Below are 20,040 nucleotides of genomic sequence, written 5' to 3' on the forward strand. Positions count from 1 at the left end.
CAGGGCCTGAGTTGGCAGCAACCTTAATAATAATGGATTGAAAAGGCCTTTTCTGTCTGGTTTTGTGGGACTAGTGACACAGTAAGAAAGAAGACTTTTGCAGTCTGCCTGGTCTCAGAAAAGGAGAAAAATCATGTGATAGCACCTGATCAACTTCCACTATGTTTTTAAAGTTTCTTTTTCTCTTTGTCAATTTCGGGTGTAAACATTTCTGCTTTTCTGTTGTAAGAAAATAAATGCTTTTGTTAACACATAATAGACCATCTCTGAAGAACCAGCACCTTACTGTGGTAGAGAGGTTTGTGTGCCCTGATGAACCTAGGGGCTGTGTTGTCTGGAACCTTGTGTTCCTGGTAGGGTTGGCGGGGGAAGCCTCTGGATAGACCTGGTAAGCCCAAACGTGTAGTTCGGGTGAACTGGGAACCTCTGGAGGAGGCCCAAGTTCAGGAGGCCTTCAACTCACACCTCCGGCGGAGCTTTTCGGGCATTCCTGTGGAGGTTGGGGACATTGAACCAGAGTGGTCGGTGTTCAAAGCCTCTATTGCCGAAGTCGCGGCGGGGAGCTGTGGTCTCAAGGTCCTAGGTGCCTCAAGGGGCGGTAACCCTCGAACATCCTGGTGGACACCGGTGGTCAGGGAGGCCGTCCGACTGAAGAAGGAGGCCTTCAGGGAGCCAGGCCCAGAAGGGGGTCTCTATACTCACAAGTCCCCGGTTGGGTGCTTCGTTGTTGGAGTTTACCCCAGTGGACGAGAGGCCCGCCTCCCTACGCCTGCGGGTTATGGGGGGGAAAACTCTGACTGTTGTGTGTGCTTATGCACCCAACAGCAGTTCAGAGTATACGGCCTTCTTGGAGACCCTGGAAAGAGTCCTGTATGGGGCTCCTGAAGGGAACTCTTTAATCTTGCTGGGAGACTTCAACGCACATNTGAATGGTCACCTATTGTGCAAAATCCACTTTTATGTCTTTTAGTCATAACCATGTGTTAAGATATTCGGAAAGTTTCAGGATCAAAGATTCTCTCTCTTTTTGTCCTGATCCAGCTATATAGAAACCTGTCCGAAAAAATCAGCTTATTCGATTTTGGCCACTTTGTGATGTCACAATGTTTTTTTGGGTTGTTAGCCAATAACCAACCAAGGTAACACCCGCCCACCTTATCACCTGAATCTCCTGCTAGAGTACCATTATGTTTTTTTAAACAGAGGGGGCGTTTGAGTTGGGTATATCTTTTTCATTTAAAGCTACAGACACAGAATCAGCACTTTTAAAACAGGGCTGAAACAGAGGGGTTTATGGCATGCAGCAATGCGTGATCTGTTTGGTATTTCAAGCCAAACACTTCAGAGACATGTTTTGTATATATCTGAGACCTATAATAGATTGTTGAAGAAGAGTCAATTAGGGGACCTTTAAAGGTCTCCACATTTCCTCAAAAACATTTGATATGCCGTATCTTTTCCATTGACATTGTGATGCATTTTCTTTAATCCACATTGGCATTCTTGGTCCACAGTTTTCCAATTAAGAGCAGTTAAACAAGTCTCTTTTCTATGTTTTCAGGTCAAAGAGGGGATGTTCGACAAGGAGAAGTTTGACGACCTGTGCTGGATGATGACCATGAAGAAGAACTTCAGAGGGTTACCACAGGGGGCGATGCTATCGGAAAGAGACTGTTTCAAGCTCTTCTGTTTATTCAACCTGTTGTCTGAAGACCGCTACCCACTGGTGATGATACCTGAGGAGGTAAAGCTGTTGACGATGAAACAGGAATTTGCGGTAGGAGTCAACAGCAAGTGTGACTCAAGTCTATCATAATTATATTTTGGAGTTTTCACGCCTCCCAGTATAAAATGCATTTTGGCATTGTTCAGCAAAAGAAAACTAGAGAATGCAATTCCTGAAGAAATTGCTAGTGGGAATGCTTTATGCTGAAAATCTGACGCTAAACTGTTGAAATGTAATGTGTAAGAAAAAAGGGAATAATTGAAATTGAAATGATACATACAACAATGGGGGCTTGAATTTGTGACGAGAGAAGAAAGAAAGTGAAAGGACTAGAAATAGCAGCAGAATATTTGAACCGCAAACTTCTGAACTAACTTGATGGCGAATGATCTGTCGCCATGGCAACGGCATTTGATGACACCTCATAATACGCTTAGATGCGTTGATGGCTGCATTGTTACCAAACCTGTGAAGTTCTGGGCTGTTTGGAGTATTTTCACTGAAGTTATGAGAAAACCGTGTTTCAAGGCGAGCATTGTGTTGCCATGGCAACGGCATTTGAAGAAATCTCAAAACTGTCCTGTAGATGTCTTCACGGCTGGACTGTTTGCACACTGCTATCTGAAGTCTGCTGCTCTGAGCATGTCAGTTGGAGTGATGACATCATCGTGTTCCATTGCACAGGTGTTTATAGTTGAGCTAACGAGGTGCCTGGACTTCAAAGGCTTCATTGTTCTGAATGAGAGATGAACCGCTTACATGTGAGCGTTTTGTGGAAGAACCGTAACAGATATCTGTGAAATTTGAAAACGTGAAGCATGGAAGTTGAGTATCTGAAGTGTAATTTTTGTGTAGTTTCAGGTTAATAATGTGGTCTTTTTGGCAGTTTAACTAAAGGTGTGCAGCTGCTGCCGTGAGGAAATATCAGCCTGAAATTACAATGGGCTTTAATGGAGGAATGTTGAACGTTTTTGTCACTTCATGCCCTCAAAAAGCATCTTGTTTAATTAATTTGCTTAATTATTTGTCATTTTTCCAGCTACGGGATGTTTTCCTACGTTTGTCATGAAACATTATGTCTCAGGAATGTAGGGTTTGGGAATTATGGCAGTTTAAAAAAAATATATGAAGGCAAATTTCAAACTCTCCTCCACTCTAACTCTGACATCACGCACTCTGCCTTAACGAGCTGCGCAATGTTAAAGTTCAAATGTTAAAAATGTGATGAATTATGGGATGTATCTCTGGAATTATGAAAGCTATGAATGAGAAAAGTAATAGCCATCGATTCCCGACCGAGCTGAACGTTTTGATGTTTGAACGGAGTTTCTGCGATGTTCAATGCGGGAGAAGAAGCGCGTCAAAATAAGTCGGCGGAATAATAAACTTTTCGTGCGTAGAAGAACAGTTAGTTGGAATGCTGTTAACAGCATTCCCACTAAATAAATAAATAAAGTGCAGGAATTCCTTCCTTAACATTCATAAGGCAAATCAAGTTTCGCAAGGTAACATATCGCAAGGCAACATATCGCAAGGCAACATATCGCAAGGCAACAACAAAGGCTTTAAGGGAGTCGCATGAGCCTTTTTCAATGTGATCTCCTAACTACTAGAAGTACATATTATGTTCCATATAAACCCTGCTAGTGGTCCCACGAAGTCGGAATGATTCACATCTTTTCACAGTAGAAAAAAGCAAGTGCTAGTTAGAAAGTTAATGAGTCTCTTCCTTCCGCCGCTTCCTCCATAAAGCTTTTGGTTTCCTGTCGACAGAGACCAAAATAAACTGCTTTTGTCTTATCAGCTCTGTAGCTTTCCTCTTTAAAAGTACATTTAGTCACAGAAATACATCGGTAAGATATGTACAGGGGCGTATTATGGATAGTGTAGGTAAAGAAGTATACACATGATAATTAAGAGCCCGGGTAAGGGGTGTAGGATTTTGAGGAGAAAAATGAATTTACAAGAATTCAGTCAAAACTTGGATATTCTCTGAGATTAAAATGGTGAAGTTAGAATATACTCGGATTATAGGTCATACATGTGTGAGAAAAAAACTCTGAGATTAAGATCACACATTTGAGAAAAACAAATTGTTTCAGTCGACATCGCTTCACTTTGCAAGTTTGGACCAGTCTCAACACACCAAACGATTTCATTCTAATATTTGAATGCTTTTAGGTGGAGTATCTCCTCAAGAAAATCTCCACAGCTATGAGCCAGGAGTGGGACGGGAAGCCACTGGAGGACTTAATATCCCAGGATGCCCCGGTGCAGGAGAGTGATATGTCTGTATGGACCTTCCTGGAGCACATGGCTGCTGGCCGGCTGCTGAGGGTCACCAGCGCCGAGGCCTTCAGTCTGGCTCTGAACGAGGTCTTTCTTGAGATGTATCACAATGTTCTCAAAAGGGTGAGTATTTTCCTCCTTTTTCTGTTTGTCATCGAGCTAGTCAGTTTTGTGTTCCTAAAACTCTGTCCTTTGTTTTCCAGGGTTATATGTGGAAAAAGGGCCATGTACGCCGGAACTGGACTGAACGCTGGTTTGTGCTGAAGCCCTCCTCCATGGCTTACTACGTCAGCGAGGCATTAAAAGATAAGAGAGGGGAGATCCAGCTGGATAACAGCTGCGTCATAGAGGTGGGTGAGGAAATATAGCGTAAACACTGCACGTTTCATTGTGCAGTATCTTTGGATGTGTTCAGGCAAAGTCCTGAAATCCTTTAACCCTCAATCTGTCTCAGACTATTGCAGACAGGGAGGGGAAGCGCTGTTTGTTCTGTGTGAAGACTCACACTAAAACCTTTGAGATGAGCGCGTCCGACCAGAGACAGAAGGTGGAGTGGACTCAAGGTGTGTTGGTGTTTATAAGTGTTAGCAAACAGTCAGTCATTACATTTTGATTGCAGCGATTCATCGTGTGTGTGATCACTGGGGGCTCTAATTTATTCACTGGCTTTTTAAAGAACATTTTAGAGGAATAGTTTGGCATTTTGGGTGGTTATATGAAAAGATTGATAACATTCCTATCCAGCTGCTGTCTGAACTGTGCAGACTGTTGTGTCCATGTTCTCATCTAACTGCAAGAAAGCGATTGTTTTCCCATATGTCACAGTTTTCTTTTATTATAATTATTTATTTTAAGTGCTCACTGTGTTATGTGTTGGATCTATCGTCAAAGTTTAATTTGTGCATAGAAACTCAAAAATAAATAAAAGACAGAATAAAATTAAAATACTTCATTAAAAGATGTACAGGAAAGTTAAATATAGTAAAGAATAATATTAAAAACAACTAAAATAAAAAGATGAACAGGAAAAATAAATTAAATATAAAATAAATGGAAAAAATTAAATATATACAAATAATATTGTGTACCATGCATCTTTATTAAAATAATGGGGGTCTTTTCTTTTTTCCCTTCCCCTTCTCCAGCTCTTCAGACAGCCCTCCGTCTCCAGAGCGAGGCGAAGGCCTCTCTTCACTTCGTGCTGAAGCTGAAGCGGCGGGTCCAGAGGGAACACAGCCACCGGGAGCGCAGCCGGAGCGCCAGGAGCAGCGGCAGCAGCCTGAGCAGCCTATCAGACGACTCCAACATCCAGGAGATGGAGAAGATGGAGAAAGACAAAGACAGACAGGATTTAGAAATAGAAAGTATCATACAGGTGAGAATGGAGGAATGACTTAATGGGGGAAAAAGTAGAAGTACCAGAATGTAGGAATACTCTGTTACAAGTAAAAGTCCTCTATTCAAAATGTTACCCAAGTAAAAGTACAAAAGTATTAGCATCTGAATATAACTAAAGTACCAAAACGTTTTTTTTACTCTTTATGCAGATAGGGCCGATTTAAGAAAAAGACATATTACATGTTTTGATTATAATTATTGATGCATTAATGTGTATATATAAAGCTGGTAAAAGTGCAGCTAGTTTTAATTATTTAATTCATTTCAGGGTAGCATGCAAAGGTAATCCAAACTAAAGTCTTATTTAAGTGTTGATTATATTGTTTAACATTAATCTGAAATTGCAAAGCAACTAAAGGTATAAAATACATTTAGTGGAGTAAAAGTCCACAATTCAACTCTGAATTGTAGTGGGGTAGAAGTTCAAAGTGGCAAATACTCAAGTAGCTCAGAATTGTACTTTAGTATAGTACTTTAATATATATACTTAGTTACTTTACGCAACTGGGGGACAATAACTCATAGCTTTGTTTGAACCTTTAACTTTATCTGTGTCTTGCAGCATGCGCGTGAATTAGAAACCAAACGAAGGGAGGCCGAGGAAAAAGAGAGGAGGAAACAGAAGGAGGTGCAGATGGAGCTGGAGAGACAGCTGAAGGAGGCCGAGTCGGTGAGAGAAAGTTTTCCAGATGTCAACGTTTATTTATGATTCGCTGAATTCAGAGTTCTGAAAAGAGCACCAAAACATTGGCGATGTAAATGTCAGGCTTAACCTTCAGCGAGTTTATGTGGTGAGATTCATGGAAAAGGTGAATCAGGAAAAGGTCAGTTATTTCTGCTCAATATTGGTGTGTGTGTGTGTGTGTGTGTGTGTGTGTGTGTGTGTGTGTGTGTGTGTTGTGTGTGTGTGTGTGTGTGTGTGGTTGTGTGTGTGTGTGTGTGTGTGTGTGGCGTGTGTGGTGTGTGTGTGTGTGTGTGTGTGTGCTGTGTGTTTGTGTGTGTGTGTGTTGTGTGTGGTGTGTGGTGTGTGTGTGTGGGTGTGTGTGTGTGTGTTGTGTGTGTGTGTGTGTGTGTGTGCTAGCTGAGAGAAAGCATGCAGGCAGAGATGCAGGAGAAGGAAAAGGAGGCTGAGCAACAGAAGAAGAGGATCCAGGAGTTGGAGCTGACTCAGCAGAAACTGGAGTCTGCTCTCAACATGGAGATCCACGCTCGGCTGGAGGAGGAGAGGGCCAGACAGGAACTGGAGAGGTGATAAACAAACACCAACTGTATTCCTATTATAGCCTTCTCTAAACCAGATGTTTCAGAAGTCCCACACTGCGTTTTCACACAGGGCAAAGTAGGAACCAATAAAGGAGAGTGTCACATAAGCACCATGTTGATTAGACATTATGAACCTTTCTAATGCAACTAAATATTTAAGTTCAACATGAAGACACACTGTTAAAAGTTCTTATTTGTAATTCTTCTCTTAAATTTAATGACTTCTTCCCATAAAGCTTTGGGGATTATAAACAGGAAGTATAATGCCGTTGAGGAATAAAGTAGCAGTGTTAAAACACATCCTATATTTGTTTTCATACAGTATTCAAAGTACACCGAATGAGCTATTAGTAGTCCTTGAATGCGAAGGGTCCATGGATTTAGTGACAAATATTTCTGGATTACTTTAATCCTAAAGTTTACGGGAAAACGTAAGAATGTAAAAAGTCTCAGGCAGGTTCTGTAGGTTTGAGGAGCCACTGTTTTCTATGCTTTCTGGCTGCATTTAAGGATATTTCTTTGCAACTGGATAATTATATCCCCATAAGATAGAAGTCTCACTGAAACATATATCCTTACCAGCCAAACATATCAGACATGAGAGGTTACTTGATTTCAGTTGGGTCCTTCTCTTTTCCAGGGTGCTACGGGAAGAAGACGCAAAGAAGAAGCAGTTCCAGCACCTGCAGGAGCAGCAGAGGGCCTTGAAGTGCCTCAGCCCCATACAGGAGGCCTCAGACGGCAGCCCGGACGAGGACACCCCCTCAGCTCTGCACTCCGCCTCTCAGGAGCTCCAGGATCTGCAGGCTTCTCGCCAGAGGAGCCACCAGCGCCTGGAGGTAAGAAAGAGTGGGAGCTCAATGTGCAGCACGTTTAAAACTATAAAAAAGCATGCATTATAAACTACTTTTTGTGATTTTCCTATTCCAGGAGGTACAAGAGAAGCTGAGATATGCCAGTCAACATGTAAAACACTGGAACGTCCAGCTGAACCGCCTCATGACACCCATCAGTCCCGGAGGTAAAACACCAACCTTGATTGAAACTGTTATCACGTTTATGAGATTTTCAAACTCACCGAAAGGGTGCTTGAAATATATCCTACTTCAGACCTAAATGACCAATTTATCTGTGAACAAGATCAAACTTTGTCATGAAAATGTTTTTTGTTTTTGTTTCGTAGGACGTACGGATAATCGCAATTTATCAAAAAGCATGTGTCCAAAAAAGGAAGGAGCATTGGCCAGTAATGAGTTCATCTCTAAATACAAAATGAGGGCCGATCAAAAAAGAAAGATGCCAGAAGGCAGCGAGATGCTGGAGGAGCAGCTGGAGGCCGCCCACCTGTCAGATTAAACATCTGGATTAGACCGAGAGTGGAGACTGGAAGGAGAAAAGCTATTTATAATACAAGAAAATAATCCGCATAAGCATTGTATTATATTTATATTTTTAAAACGCACACTAAAATGGAGAATAATGACACAATATGTCGTGATACAGGATTTAATACAACACAATTGACTCACTTGAGAAATACGGTTTTGTACAATAAGGTTTTGAGGAAAAAAAACATTTTGTTAACTCTTTCATTTTCATTGGAAACACATTTTAATTCATACAATCGCTCTAAGATATCTTTAATAAAATTTAACTTTTAATTAAATAAAAGTGTCTCTTTTCTGTCTCTGTTTCTGTATATTTGGATTTTTGAACGCAGATTGAAAATGTTTTACCTTGTTGGTTGTCAGAATACTGTAGCCGATATTTATTGAGGGGAAGATAATAGAAAGTCAGTGTAAATGTTTTTAGAATATAAAGTCGTGACATATTATGACCTGAAGGTGTCGCTGTATGATGAAAGAACATAGAGATGAACCGGAAGAAGAACAAATCAACCTTGTGACGTCAATTAACATGGCGGCCGTCAGGACTGTCCCATGTTGACTGTAAGGAATAAACTTAATAGTTCTTGCTAAATAAATTATAGATTTCCAGACAGAGTATGGGTCTTTCTTAACCTGTGAGGACATAATCAGGTGACGCCATGCTGGCTTTAGTGGGTGTTCGGCTGTCAGCAGCCTCCAGAGGGAAGGTCAGTCTGGTGTCTGTGAACAGGAGACTCTGCACCAAACACCCCGAAACCCCGGCTTCTCTCCCGGACAGCGAGCCACCGGAGCAGCGGAGACCCAAGAAGGACCCCGCCGAGTGCTCCGTGCTCCTCTTCCCCGGCCAGGGCAGCCAGTTTGTGGGCATGGGTAGAGGACTCCTGCAGTACCCTAACGTTAGGGAAATGTTCACGGTGGCCCAGAAGATCCTCGGGTACGACCTGCTGTCTCTGTGCCTGCAGGGCCCCGAGGAGGAGCTGCAGAGGACGGTGCACTGTCAGCCCGCCGTGTTCGTCACCTCGCTGGCTGCGGTGGAGAGGCTCAACCACGAGAACCCCAAGGTGCCTGTCCGATTAGTCGAATAACATAAAATCCTTTGACCAGCAGTATAAGCAGAAATACTACCGAGTAAAATATAAATATATACAATATAAGTACGATGTATGCAGAATGCCCCATTTTAAAACCATATGTAATATATAACAGGATTATAATTATGAATGCAATAGTGCTAATCACTTTAATGCTGCAGCTTGTAAAAGTGGGCATTTCTTATCATACCACTAAAATGTGTATTATTTGAAATGTAATCTTATAGGGTGCACAATAAATTATTAGAGTAAAGGTATACAGTATCATAAAAATATAATTAATCAAGTAAAGTAAAAGTTTATCAAAATTGTACTTCTGTTCCATACTTGAATATATACTTGGTTATTTTCCATAACTGCTAGTGCTATCATATGAGGGAAAATGCCACCAAAAAAAAGATTTGCCTCTGAAACGTAGAGAAGCAGTGGAGATAATGGTCAACTCAATATGCTGTTGAGTAATTTAATTTATAATAATACATATTATTTCATTGTTTTAAGTAACCTCTGACACTTGTCCACAGGCCATTGAGATGTGTGTCGCTGCTGCAGGTTTTAGTGTTGGAGAATTTGCTGCTCTGGTTTTTTCTGGAGCCATGAACTTTGCAGAAGGTAAGTTTGTTTCCTAACTTGCACACAAATACTATGTTGCTCAGTTAAAAAATGAATATGTTTTATATTAACCTGTCCTATAGCTCTGTATGTGGTGAAGGTTCGTGCAGAGGCCATGCAGAGAGCATCAGAGCTGGTTCCCAGTGGGATGCTGTCCGTTGTTGGTAGATCTCAGGCTCAGTATAAACACGCCTGTCTGCAGGCTAAAGAGCACTGCATGAGCCTGGGGATCGAGGAGCCCGTCTGCTCTGTGGCCAACTACCTGTTCCCTGATGGCAGGGTCATCGCAGGGCACCAGCAGGTATGGAGCATTATGGCAGCCATCCAACATATAGCTATTAACAGATGAGACAACTTTCACCACAAATCCTTGTTGTTTTATCTAAAGTACAGTTATATTGATGTGTGTAAAAGTGTGATTAGATGAGCTTACAATTTACAGGCTCTGAATCTATTTCATCATAACAACTGTATTCTCTCCTCAGGCTCTGGATTTCCTGCAACAAAACTCTCGACGTCTCCAGTTCATGAGGACCAAACCCCTCCCGGTCAGCGGGGCCTTTCACACGGAGCTGATGGAGTCGGCTACTGAACCGCTCAGAGAGGTGCTCAGACAGGTGGAGGTCAGTCACAGGTTTTATTAAGCTACATCTTAATCATTTTATATAAACATGTAATTGAAGTTCATGTTGCCTAGTTTTTTCATAGTGAAGCCGTATTCAAAGTGTATTGTCAAAAAATATATTGTGGCACCCATGACCCACCCTCAAGTCACCCACTTATAGAAGAGCTGCTCCAAAATTATAAACCTCGTATAGTTTTAAATGAAAACTTCATCAACATAAACCATTTACAAAATGTAAGAAATGTAAATAAGAAATTTGTTAAAATTACTTGTGTAGTGGTTCCCAACTTCCCATTAAAAAAAAAAACACGACTACTGCGACAATTAATCGATTAATGAATCAGTCTATCAACAAAAATATAAATCTGGACTTGATTTGAATAATCCAATGTTAATATTAGTCATTATTCATGCTAAAGTGCAAAATATGTGTTTGTTTCCTTGTCATTAATAGTAAACGAAATAGATATATTCTCCTTTTTATGACATTTTATGGACAAAAGGTTTATCTGTTAATTCAAACTTTAACAAACCTACATCATTCACCTACCATTTGTATTGTGGAAAATAAAAAAGGACGTCCTCTGCCCCTCAAGATGAATTATTTTCATCATTCCATGTCATGTGATCATTTGTAACCTCATCATTAGCCAATTTGTTCGCCGACACTTTTAATTTAGTAGCTCACCTTTTCATCTAACATCTATATTTCTCTCCCGTTCAGGTCCGTCGTCCCGACATCAACGTGTACTCTAACGTGGACGGAAAGCGCTACATGAACGAGAAACACGTGCGCCGGCAGCTGGTGACGCAGTTGGTGTCGCCGGTGAAGTGGGAGCAAACGCTGCACGAGATCTACGAGAGGACGCACGGAAAGAAGTTCCCTTACACCTACGAGGTCGGCCCAGGAAATCAGCTCGGTGCCACACTACAGAGGTGTAACATGAAGGCCTTCAAAACGTATGAAAATGTGGACGTCACCATTCATGAAGAAGACTAAATATGAAGAGGTGTGGAGGTCAAAAAATGTGTGTGTGGACACCAACAGAAAGACCTGTAAGCTCCTGTGGTTGCTTCGTATGGTCTTGTACTGTAAGTGTATTATCATTATGTAATTAAATATTTTTTATTATTGAAATTGCAAAATGTCATCATTTACAAGTTTATTTGCATCACATGAAAAAGCATGTTCAAATCTGACACAGAAAGTCCAGCTCCCTTCATTTTATATTAAGCCGGGCTGCTTATAATTTGTAAAAAATGTTGCCTCTTAAACCCCGTAAGAACAAATCTGGATAAAGACTGCAGGCCAGCAACAGTACATTCATGGGTCAAATATTAGTTTTTACATTAATACATCTGTGAAACATGTCACTGCTACAATACGCTGGCCATCTCTTCGGGCAACACTGTAAAACCAATTTAAACAATTTTCACACAACTAATTTAACTCTTTTTTTTTTTTTTTACTCCTGTTTCTGGTCATATAATTTTAAATGCAATACAATCAAAATAGTATACAAAAAAAGAGAATTCAAAGTAAACAGCAGAAACAAATCAGTAAGTAATAATAGTGATTCATTTGCAAACTTTTTTTGTCAAAGATATAACGGCCCAAAAGACCTGCTTATGGCCCTTTTTTTTAAGGCTTTTTATTCCTTCCACATTGCAGTGAAAATGATGACTGCAGCCACCAGCGCCACCGTCCCCAGTGCTCCTCTGGTCCAGCCAGCGCAGGCTACTGGTTTTAAATTGGACACCTGTGAAAAGAAAGAAAATTAAATGATACTATTATTTGGATAATTTGGCCCCAAGTTTCAAATAGCATTGCGATAAGACATTTTGAATGTGAAGGGAAAAATGTGCATGCATATCAATTATGTTTTGTACAAGGTTAGTTCAGAGTTTTAAAGGTTTGGTCAATATTGGAATCTTTTTATATTTTATACCTTAATATTGCTTAAATTGTAGTCTTGAAACACCATACAAACCCTGATTTTGTGCAATTAGAAAAGGTCGCTTGAGACAGATAAAATACGACAGAATACGTTTTACCCAGGCTGCCCAGGCGTCCACTCTGAAGATCCCCTGCCCAGGCGCAGTGCTCTCTATCCAGGCCTTCACCCCTGCAGACAGGCCCTGGAAACCCCACAACTGCCTGTGGATATCCCTGGAAGAGAAAAACACCAACGTTTTATCAGCCAGTCACTTAACTGTTGAGGTGGAGTAGATGTTCTTCGTAACAGACGTTATACCTGTATATGGTCCTGGTCAGGGCCTGCGCAGGTCTCAGCATGTAGAGAGGAGGGGGCAGCCAGGGGGTCCGTCTGCCGGCCCACTCCTGCTCCATCTGGTCTCCAATCGCAGCCAACTGGCTCCCAAAGGCCCGCGCAGCCCTTTCATTTATCCTGGAGGGTAACCACAATCACTCTGATTCAGTTATGTTCACAATGTTACCGTTCTCACACACACTTAGAGAAAAGGTAGTAGCATGTACCACATCTTGGGGAATTTTTTCATATAAATTAGATGTTAAAACAAAACCCAATTACTTTAAAGTTGCTGCCAGTAAAGGAGAAGCTTTATTTTCTTTACATAATGCTGAGCTTGTGATTATCACCAAGGGATCAATATCTGATTTTATAAACTTGGTTGATTATATATTATTCCTATTATTTATTGTATAATCTTAAAAGTAGCTAGATGTATCAAATAAAAGTAGTCAGTACAATATGTGGCTCTTTATTAGCGTGTAGTATATATATACAAGTAAGTATATGAGTATAAAATAGAAGAAAATGTAAATACTCTAGTTAAATACAAGTACTCCTAAATCAAACTTAGGCACAGTACTTAAATAAATGTAATTGTTGACCGTCAACAACTGTTTTTATAGTTTTTGTTTATTTTTGGTACAATTGATCCCACTTGACGTCGGTCTGAGCATTATTGTTGTTGTTGTTTTTCTCACTAATTTGGGGAATGGTCTAATACCTGAGGTTCACGTCTAGCAGGACGTCAGTGTCCCCTTCCCCAAGTCCAGCCTGCAGGGACACCACGCGCCTCGGCTGTCTAGTTTGCTCCACCATCTTGTTTTCTGCAAAGAGAAACTGGTTTTATTCAAATGATTCATATCAGCATAATGTAAGAGAGAGTTCCTAGAGCTTCATCAGCCATGCAGATGAGGTAATGGCTCCATGGTGAAAAAAAGTGTTTTGCTGCTCGACTCCCAACGTTCATAAACAGGCTGTGCAAATACTGGCTCATGTGACCCGGATAGGTGGTGGATGTGTTATCGGAGACAAAACCAGGTAGACAAAACAGGCTCTTCCAGATCTGAAGAGATGACCTCATCTGCTGGATGGTTGTAGCCTACATACTACTATATACATCAACACAAGTGTGAATATTTAGAACTAGTTTATGCAAGAATCTGTGTATCTAATCTAGCTTTATTACTGGTTTTATGACTTGTTATTTTCCCCAAAAGATCAGGTGTGTTCCCTGTCCTCAGAGCACTTCCTGTTCCCACCTGCACTCATGTGCCTTCAATGCAAATGAGGCATTTACATAACTCAAATCAACCAAACTGCCTTACCAAAAAGAAATACAAAATGTCTTGGTTTTAGATTTTACAGTAGTTTTCTTATTACCTAAGAAAAAAAAATTCCCTGTGCGTAAATATGCACTTATCTTTACAGTTAATTTGACGACAATAATATCATCAAAAATATAGCCCTGAGCTATGATTTTATAGTTAAGGAACCTATAATGATATAATCATAGCTTTAGATCTAAAATAAAATACCCAGACGACAGTTTGGAGTTTTAATTGTGTAAGATCCTATAATCATTTGCCATATTGTCATAACAAAGAGATGAAGTCATCCTTCTTACCCAAAGCAAACAAAGGTCGTTTTGAAGATCACACGCATTAAATACACATTAATCCCACAGATATAAAATCATTTGAAATCCTTACTACATTTACAAATTAACTAGGGTATTGTATGGTGTTGGATTAGTTTCATTATATATTAAATGGATATAAATGCTCCAGACAGAAGGCCTACAACAGGTGAAGGCACAATAAAATAAATAAATAAAATAAAACCTACCTTGTGTGTAGATTAAAGTAGACGCCGCCCTGTAATACATATAAAGACATAATAGTTTAAATGTTAGGTAGGTAATGAAATGAATACATATTCGTAAAGTGTTTTTCCTGTACTTACAGCAGCGTCCTTTAATCTTGTTGCTCTCAGGTAACTGCCACAATGTGACTAACCGGACTAACCACGCCTTTACCTGCTGCTGCAAACACTAACCGCCAGGGGGCGACAGATCAGCACCACGTCATTGTAAGTGGAAAACAGTTGTATGTGAATCCACCTCATATATAAAATACAACTAGGTTCATAGTTGACATACAATTTAAAATAATATTCTTTCCACACACATGTCACGATTAAATCAGTAATGTAAGGTCTAAAATATGCAAATATTCAATATAGTTCACTGTCAGCTAAATAAAACTGTACATGTACTCAACTCTATGTATTCTTTTAGCAAATAAAATCACATTTGTACTAAAAAAATATATCATGATGATGTCCATACAATATTTAAGTTGTTATATTTTATAATACTTGCTTATGGTGCATGTTCCAATGAAATAAAAACAAGGGGGATACAGAATGACATCCAAAATATCTCTACCTTCTACTTTTCAAGCAACATTTAGAATGCAACACAGACCTCATTGCACTGGTGTATAGCATGTGCTGTACAGATGCCTTGCCTTAAAATATTGATGGTATTTTGAACGCTGTGTACCAAAAACCTATAAACACAGTAAGTAACATACATGTCACCCTTGTACAACATCTTAGTGAATTAATTTGGACGGTGTGTAATATATTTACAGAATGTATTCACAATGATCGTCGGTAAATATCAGGCTGTTTAATGCATTTCATACACTGCCCCCTGCTGGTACACTGTGGTGATGACATCTTGAAATGACACCACTGCGTCCTCGGTTGCTAGGTTATTTATTCTCCCGGAAGGACCAAGCCCATACCGACGTCGTTTAACATTTTGGAGAAATTCTCCTTAAAAAAACTCTTTAAATATAATTAAATCTTATTGTAAGCTTAACGCATATATTATTACGTTACAATACTTTTATTGTGAAGTGACCGAGGTGGGCGTCGCTGTGTACATCTTCACGACACCACACCGCCCGGGACTAATACATGTACCGTTAGCCTGTTAGCTTTAAAACCTCATGGAAGCTGTTATTACTGTTAGCTTGTGCTATTAGTAGTGTTGACAACGTGTCTCTGTTTTTCGCTATGAGTTTAGCTAACTAACGACAGTGTGGTGAGATTGCATCACCGTGCTGGTGATGCTCTGCAGCAGTACTGGGTGTTTCCAGCCGCCTGCTATCAGAGGCTGCCCGGCTAGCTGCTGCTGATGACTCGCTGTTTCCTGACATTTTTCTGCAGGTAGGTGACTGGTGTGTTGCACGCTAGCTGCATGCTTTCTCCTAGGCTCTGTCTCTGTAATATCTGTGCATTGAAGTGTCGTAAAGTAACTAAGAAGATGTACTCAAATACTGTACTTAATTACAATTGTGAGGTACTTGAGTTACTCTACTTGAGTATTTGATGTGGTTACCACATCAAATACTCAAGTAGAGTAACTCAAGTACCTCACAATTGTAATTAAGTACAGTATTTGAGTACATCTTCTTAGTTACTTTACGACACTTCAANCCAGGGGAGCTTGCCCCCTGACCCCCCTATGTGAGGTCCACACACCACCTATAAAAATAACACTTTACCCCTGCTTACACCTATATGCCGTGAGCTGATTATCGAGCCTTCATTGTAACAGTCGCGGGTACACTGTGTGTGTGTGTGTGGGGATTGTTGCAGTAGAACATTCCACTGTAGCGACAAGTACATTAATGGGAAACCCTAAATGTTTGAGCACCCTCTATGAAACGTCAAGCTACCCCACAGCACCCCCAAAATAGAATCTCTGGCGCCGCCACTGAGCCTGACTATTTGTGTTGGGGGGGCCCGACTTTTTTTTTTCTCCAAAGGGGGGGCCTGACAGAAAAAGTTTGAGAACCACTGTACTAACCGAACCGTGACTTCTGTGAACCGTTACACACCTAACCCCTAATACTTACAGTTATCCATAATTAAAACAATTGTTGGTGGTAGCTCTACTGACCATTACTTCAGAATTAACGAAAACAAGAAGACACAGCAACTCTCAACTAACTTAAATAATCATGACAACTGCTAGAGAGTGTGATTGCATAACAACAAGCTTAAAAACACTCCAAGAGCACAGAGGGCTTCATGTCTTAATCACATGAAAACTGCTTATCTAAGCAGTAGTCATTTTTCCCTTGTTTCCATTTCCTTCCTTTGTTGCACAAAACGGCCCCGATATCTCCCAGGCAGGGAGTGCAGCTGAGCCGATCTATCCCTTCAATATTACAGTTTCACAGCAAGACGCGGCTAAGTCCCGACTGGGCTATGAGAGAAAAAAATACAATCATTCCTTTGCTTATTTCTCTCTTGTTGCACATAAGCTTGAAGGTCAAACGTTTCCATGGCAAACGCAGGTCATGACTTTGATTTTCTTTCAACTCTGCCCTCCTTCCTCATTCGAGCTCAACAGCTGCAAGGGCCTGCTGATCTCTGAGAGACATGGCCTTTCTAATGCGGAGAAGCCTCCTGATAAGTCACTCTCACCAATCCAGCCTTAATAGATATCACTGACAGAGGCAGACAGTTCAACCGTTGGCCCATTAGCAGCAGGTCAGCTGTAGCCTCAACAGAACTGACCAGTCCCACTTGCTCCATGGGAAGGGAAAAACAATGGCGTTTGTTCCACACTTTCAAGCATTTTCCACTGGACACGCCAGCACCATAGAGAGCAACATAATGGAGGGAAATTCAGTATTACATGACAGGGAAGGGAAGATCCTGACGTCAGCGAACGAGGCACATTTTCCTGTGGAAGCCACTGTCCGGCACACTGAGTGTCATGTGATGCGTTTAAAGTGAGAGACCTTTCAGGAAAGGGAATCGAACTAAATTCATCTGCAAGCTAACCCTGTGACCTGGTATACTGTATTCCATACTGCATGTGTTCACACCATTTTTTAACAAAGATACAAAGTCACAGAAGAAGCAAACATCTGATTTAAAAAGGTACCGGAGCTGCTTTACGGCATTCACAATGAGCTGAAAAACCTGTGAATAAGGAATGTAACTAATATATTTTATTATCAATATCAATAAATGAGCACTATAATTTCCTAAAGTCCAAGGTGGTTTTCATCTTTGAAAAATCAGAGTGAAAAGTTATTGGATGATATGATATAAAATACTCACATTCAGGAAGCTGGTACCAGCAAATACTCTACTTACTATTTATCTGTCTTTTGAATTCTAGTTTAGACTCAAATTCTTATGATAGATTTACTTATATATTTTGCCTAGAAATACAAAAGAAAATGGGGGGGGAAATCCCATTACAACTTCCAAAAAGCTCATCTCTAACTTTCATATACTGCTTATGTTGTCTAACTAAAGACATTGTATGTATATTCATTGGAGAATAAGAAAACCAGCTCATTAAGTCATTTATTATTTTCCAGTTTTGCTTACAAATGTACTTAAACTTTTTACTCTACTACTTTGATGGGAGTAGTTGATGTTAACTTATACTGACAGACTACAAGAATAACATGATTTAATTCGGCTACAATGTGTCACATCCCTTTAACTGCTAAATGTTTGCTCTTGCAGAATACACCCAAAAGATCCCCTCTGGAGAGCAGCGCCTTCAGCCTATATTGGAATACCCATTCTAAGTTTAGCTCAGATCTGTGACAGAACAACCAGTTCTCAGGGCCCCCTTCAGATATAAGGAACAAGAAGATTTCACTACTGTTTACCCTGACAACACTACCAACAAACAAAGCCACATAGGTATCAACCCCCTTGCTGTCACCAGGCATGTCTAAATACTCTGCATGACTGAGATGACTGAGAACGTCCTCTGATTCACCAACATATCATGAGTATGTGTTTGTCATGCTCTAAGAAAAGACTGTACATTCACAAACGTCCTGATTGATATAACAAATGTGTTTCAGTGTGTGCAACTTTGGTACACACAAACATTTTAAAATTTGTAGGTACTTGTACTTTACCTGAGTTATCTCAGTTTATGCTACTTTATACTTCTAATCCACTACATTTAAGAAGCAAATATTGTAAATTTTACTCCACTTTATTTATTTGAATGGTCTTTGTTCCTAGTTTTTTTTTGGGATTTTATTAGCTAAATTCAGAATATACATCAATTATTTAATTGATTATATTATGATATAAATATGGATCAAACTTTGACATACCTGTGTAGGTTAAGATATACAACAGCAGTATATACAATTATTCAAATGATCTCCGCCTTTAGCAGCTGTGATAAAAACACATCAATAATCATAATATTAACCCACTCAATATTTATTTATTTGATTCTGAAATACTTTCAGTATATTAAGATGCTGACACTTTTGCACACGAGTAAGATTTCGAATGCAGGACTTTTACTCAGAACAAAGTACTTTTACATATTGCTATTGCTAGTTTTACCTAAGTGGAAATCAGAGTACTTCTTCCACCACTGGTTAAATGTGCAGTATATGAGTCAGGACCATAGGTCAGGACAGGACTTGGCAGCTGGCTGGCACTGCGCATTTTCAAACAGTGAGCACCGAGCAGAGGAACAGGCAGCCTGCAGGAATTGAACCATCTCTCTCCATTGAAAATTATGTAATGCTGTAGGCACACATGCCGGATGATAGGACATGGTTATCTTTGCGAAACCTGCCCCGCCCTTTATCAGTCCAGGCAATGAAACACTCGTACTAGTCTAGCCCTGAGAAAACCAAACAGCTGGGGTAAAACTCCCTGAGGAAACTACATTTAGTAACCAGGTTAATAACTAAAGTAAATTACAGTGACATTTTGAACTCCAGCCTAACGGTGCTAGCTTAACTTAAGTCTATGAACTTTCGAAACCCTGATATATCCATGTTGCCGAAACCGTGTAATACATAGTTAATGGTGAGCTAGGGGAACCTATAACTTGTTACAAACCTGATGTCCTTCTTTGCTATTGTAGCTTTCACTAAAGGAAATCATTTACATTTTGTATTACCACATTACCATCCGCCTCCCATCGGGAAGTAACGTTAAAACTTTTGACGTTAGCCCCTTAACGTTAGCTCCAATGTTAGCGAATTAGCCACAGAGCCTTCAGTAAAAAGTTAAATGGTACAAAGTTTTGTAATTCTTAGTTTTGACTTACCTCGCACAGGGTTATTCCTCCTGACGTAAGAGTTTAATTGAAGAGTTACTTCGCTTGGTGATGCCAATTTACAAATCTTTTCGTCCGTTTTTCTGCTCAGCAGCGGCACCATCGATCGTCTGACTGACACAATCGCAAGTTAGCCAAAGTACGACACATAACATCCGGTCAGTATTTTCAAAGTAAAACCACGTCTGGTGTAGAAAGTAAAATACATGCATACACTTTACTTGCGTACAA

The 20,040-nt window shown here is 40.2% G+C and overlaps 2 protein-coding genes across 2 annotated transcripts; both read left to right on the top strand.

The window, feature by feature from the left end:
• Nucleotides 1-1,298: 1,298 nt before the first annotated feature.
• On the top strand, nt 1,299-8,156 carry LOC104950122 (differentially expressed in FDCP 6-like). The gene is made up of 11 exons (XM_010776596.1): nt 1,299-1,322; nt 1,562-1,744; nt 3,908-4,138; nt 4,219-4,365; nt 4,470-4,578; nt 5,161-5,390; nt 5,976-6,083; nt 6,495-6,661; nt 7,317-7,515; nt 7,607-7,697; nt 7,860-8,156. The coding sequence occupies exons 1-11, from the start codon at nt 1,299-1,301 to the stop codon at nt 8,030-8,032; spliced, it is 1,662 nt and encodes a 553-aa protein (XP_010774898.1). The 3' UTR covers nt 8,033-8,156.
• Nucleotides 8,157-8,572: 416 nt separating this feature from the next.
• Nucleotides 8,573-11,530, top strand: mcat (malonyl CoA:ACP acyltransferase (mitochondrial)). Its single transcript, XM_010776582.1, has 5 exons — nt 8,573-9,125; nt 9,680-9,767; nt 9,851-10,068; nt 10,253-10,390; nt 11,117-11,530. Exons 1-5 carry the CDS (start codon nt 8,724-8,726, stop codon nt 11,390-11,392), a joined length of 1,122 nt encoding a protein of 373 aa, XP_010774884.1. The 5' UTR covers nt 8,573-8,723; the 3' UTR covers nt 11,393-11,530.
• Nucleotides 11,531-20,040: the final 8,510 nt, after the last annotated feature.

This window comes from Notothenia coriiceps, unplaced genomic scaffold (genome assembly GCF_000735185.1).
Source record: "Notothenia coriiceps isolate Sejong01 unplaced genomic scaffold, NC01 NC01_scaffold00017074, whole genome shotgun sequence".
Taxonomy (NCBI): Eukaryota; Metazoa; Chordata; class Actinopteri; order Perciformes; family Nototheniidae; genus Notothenia; species Notothenia coriiceps.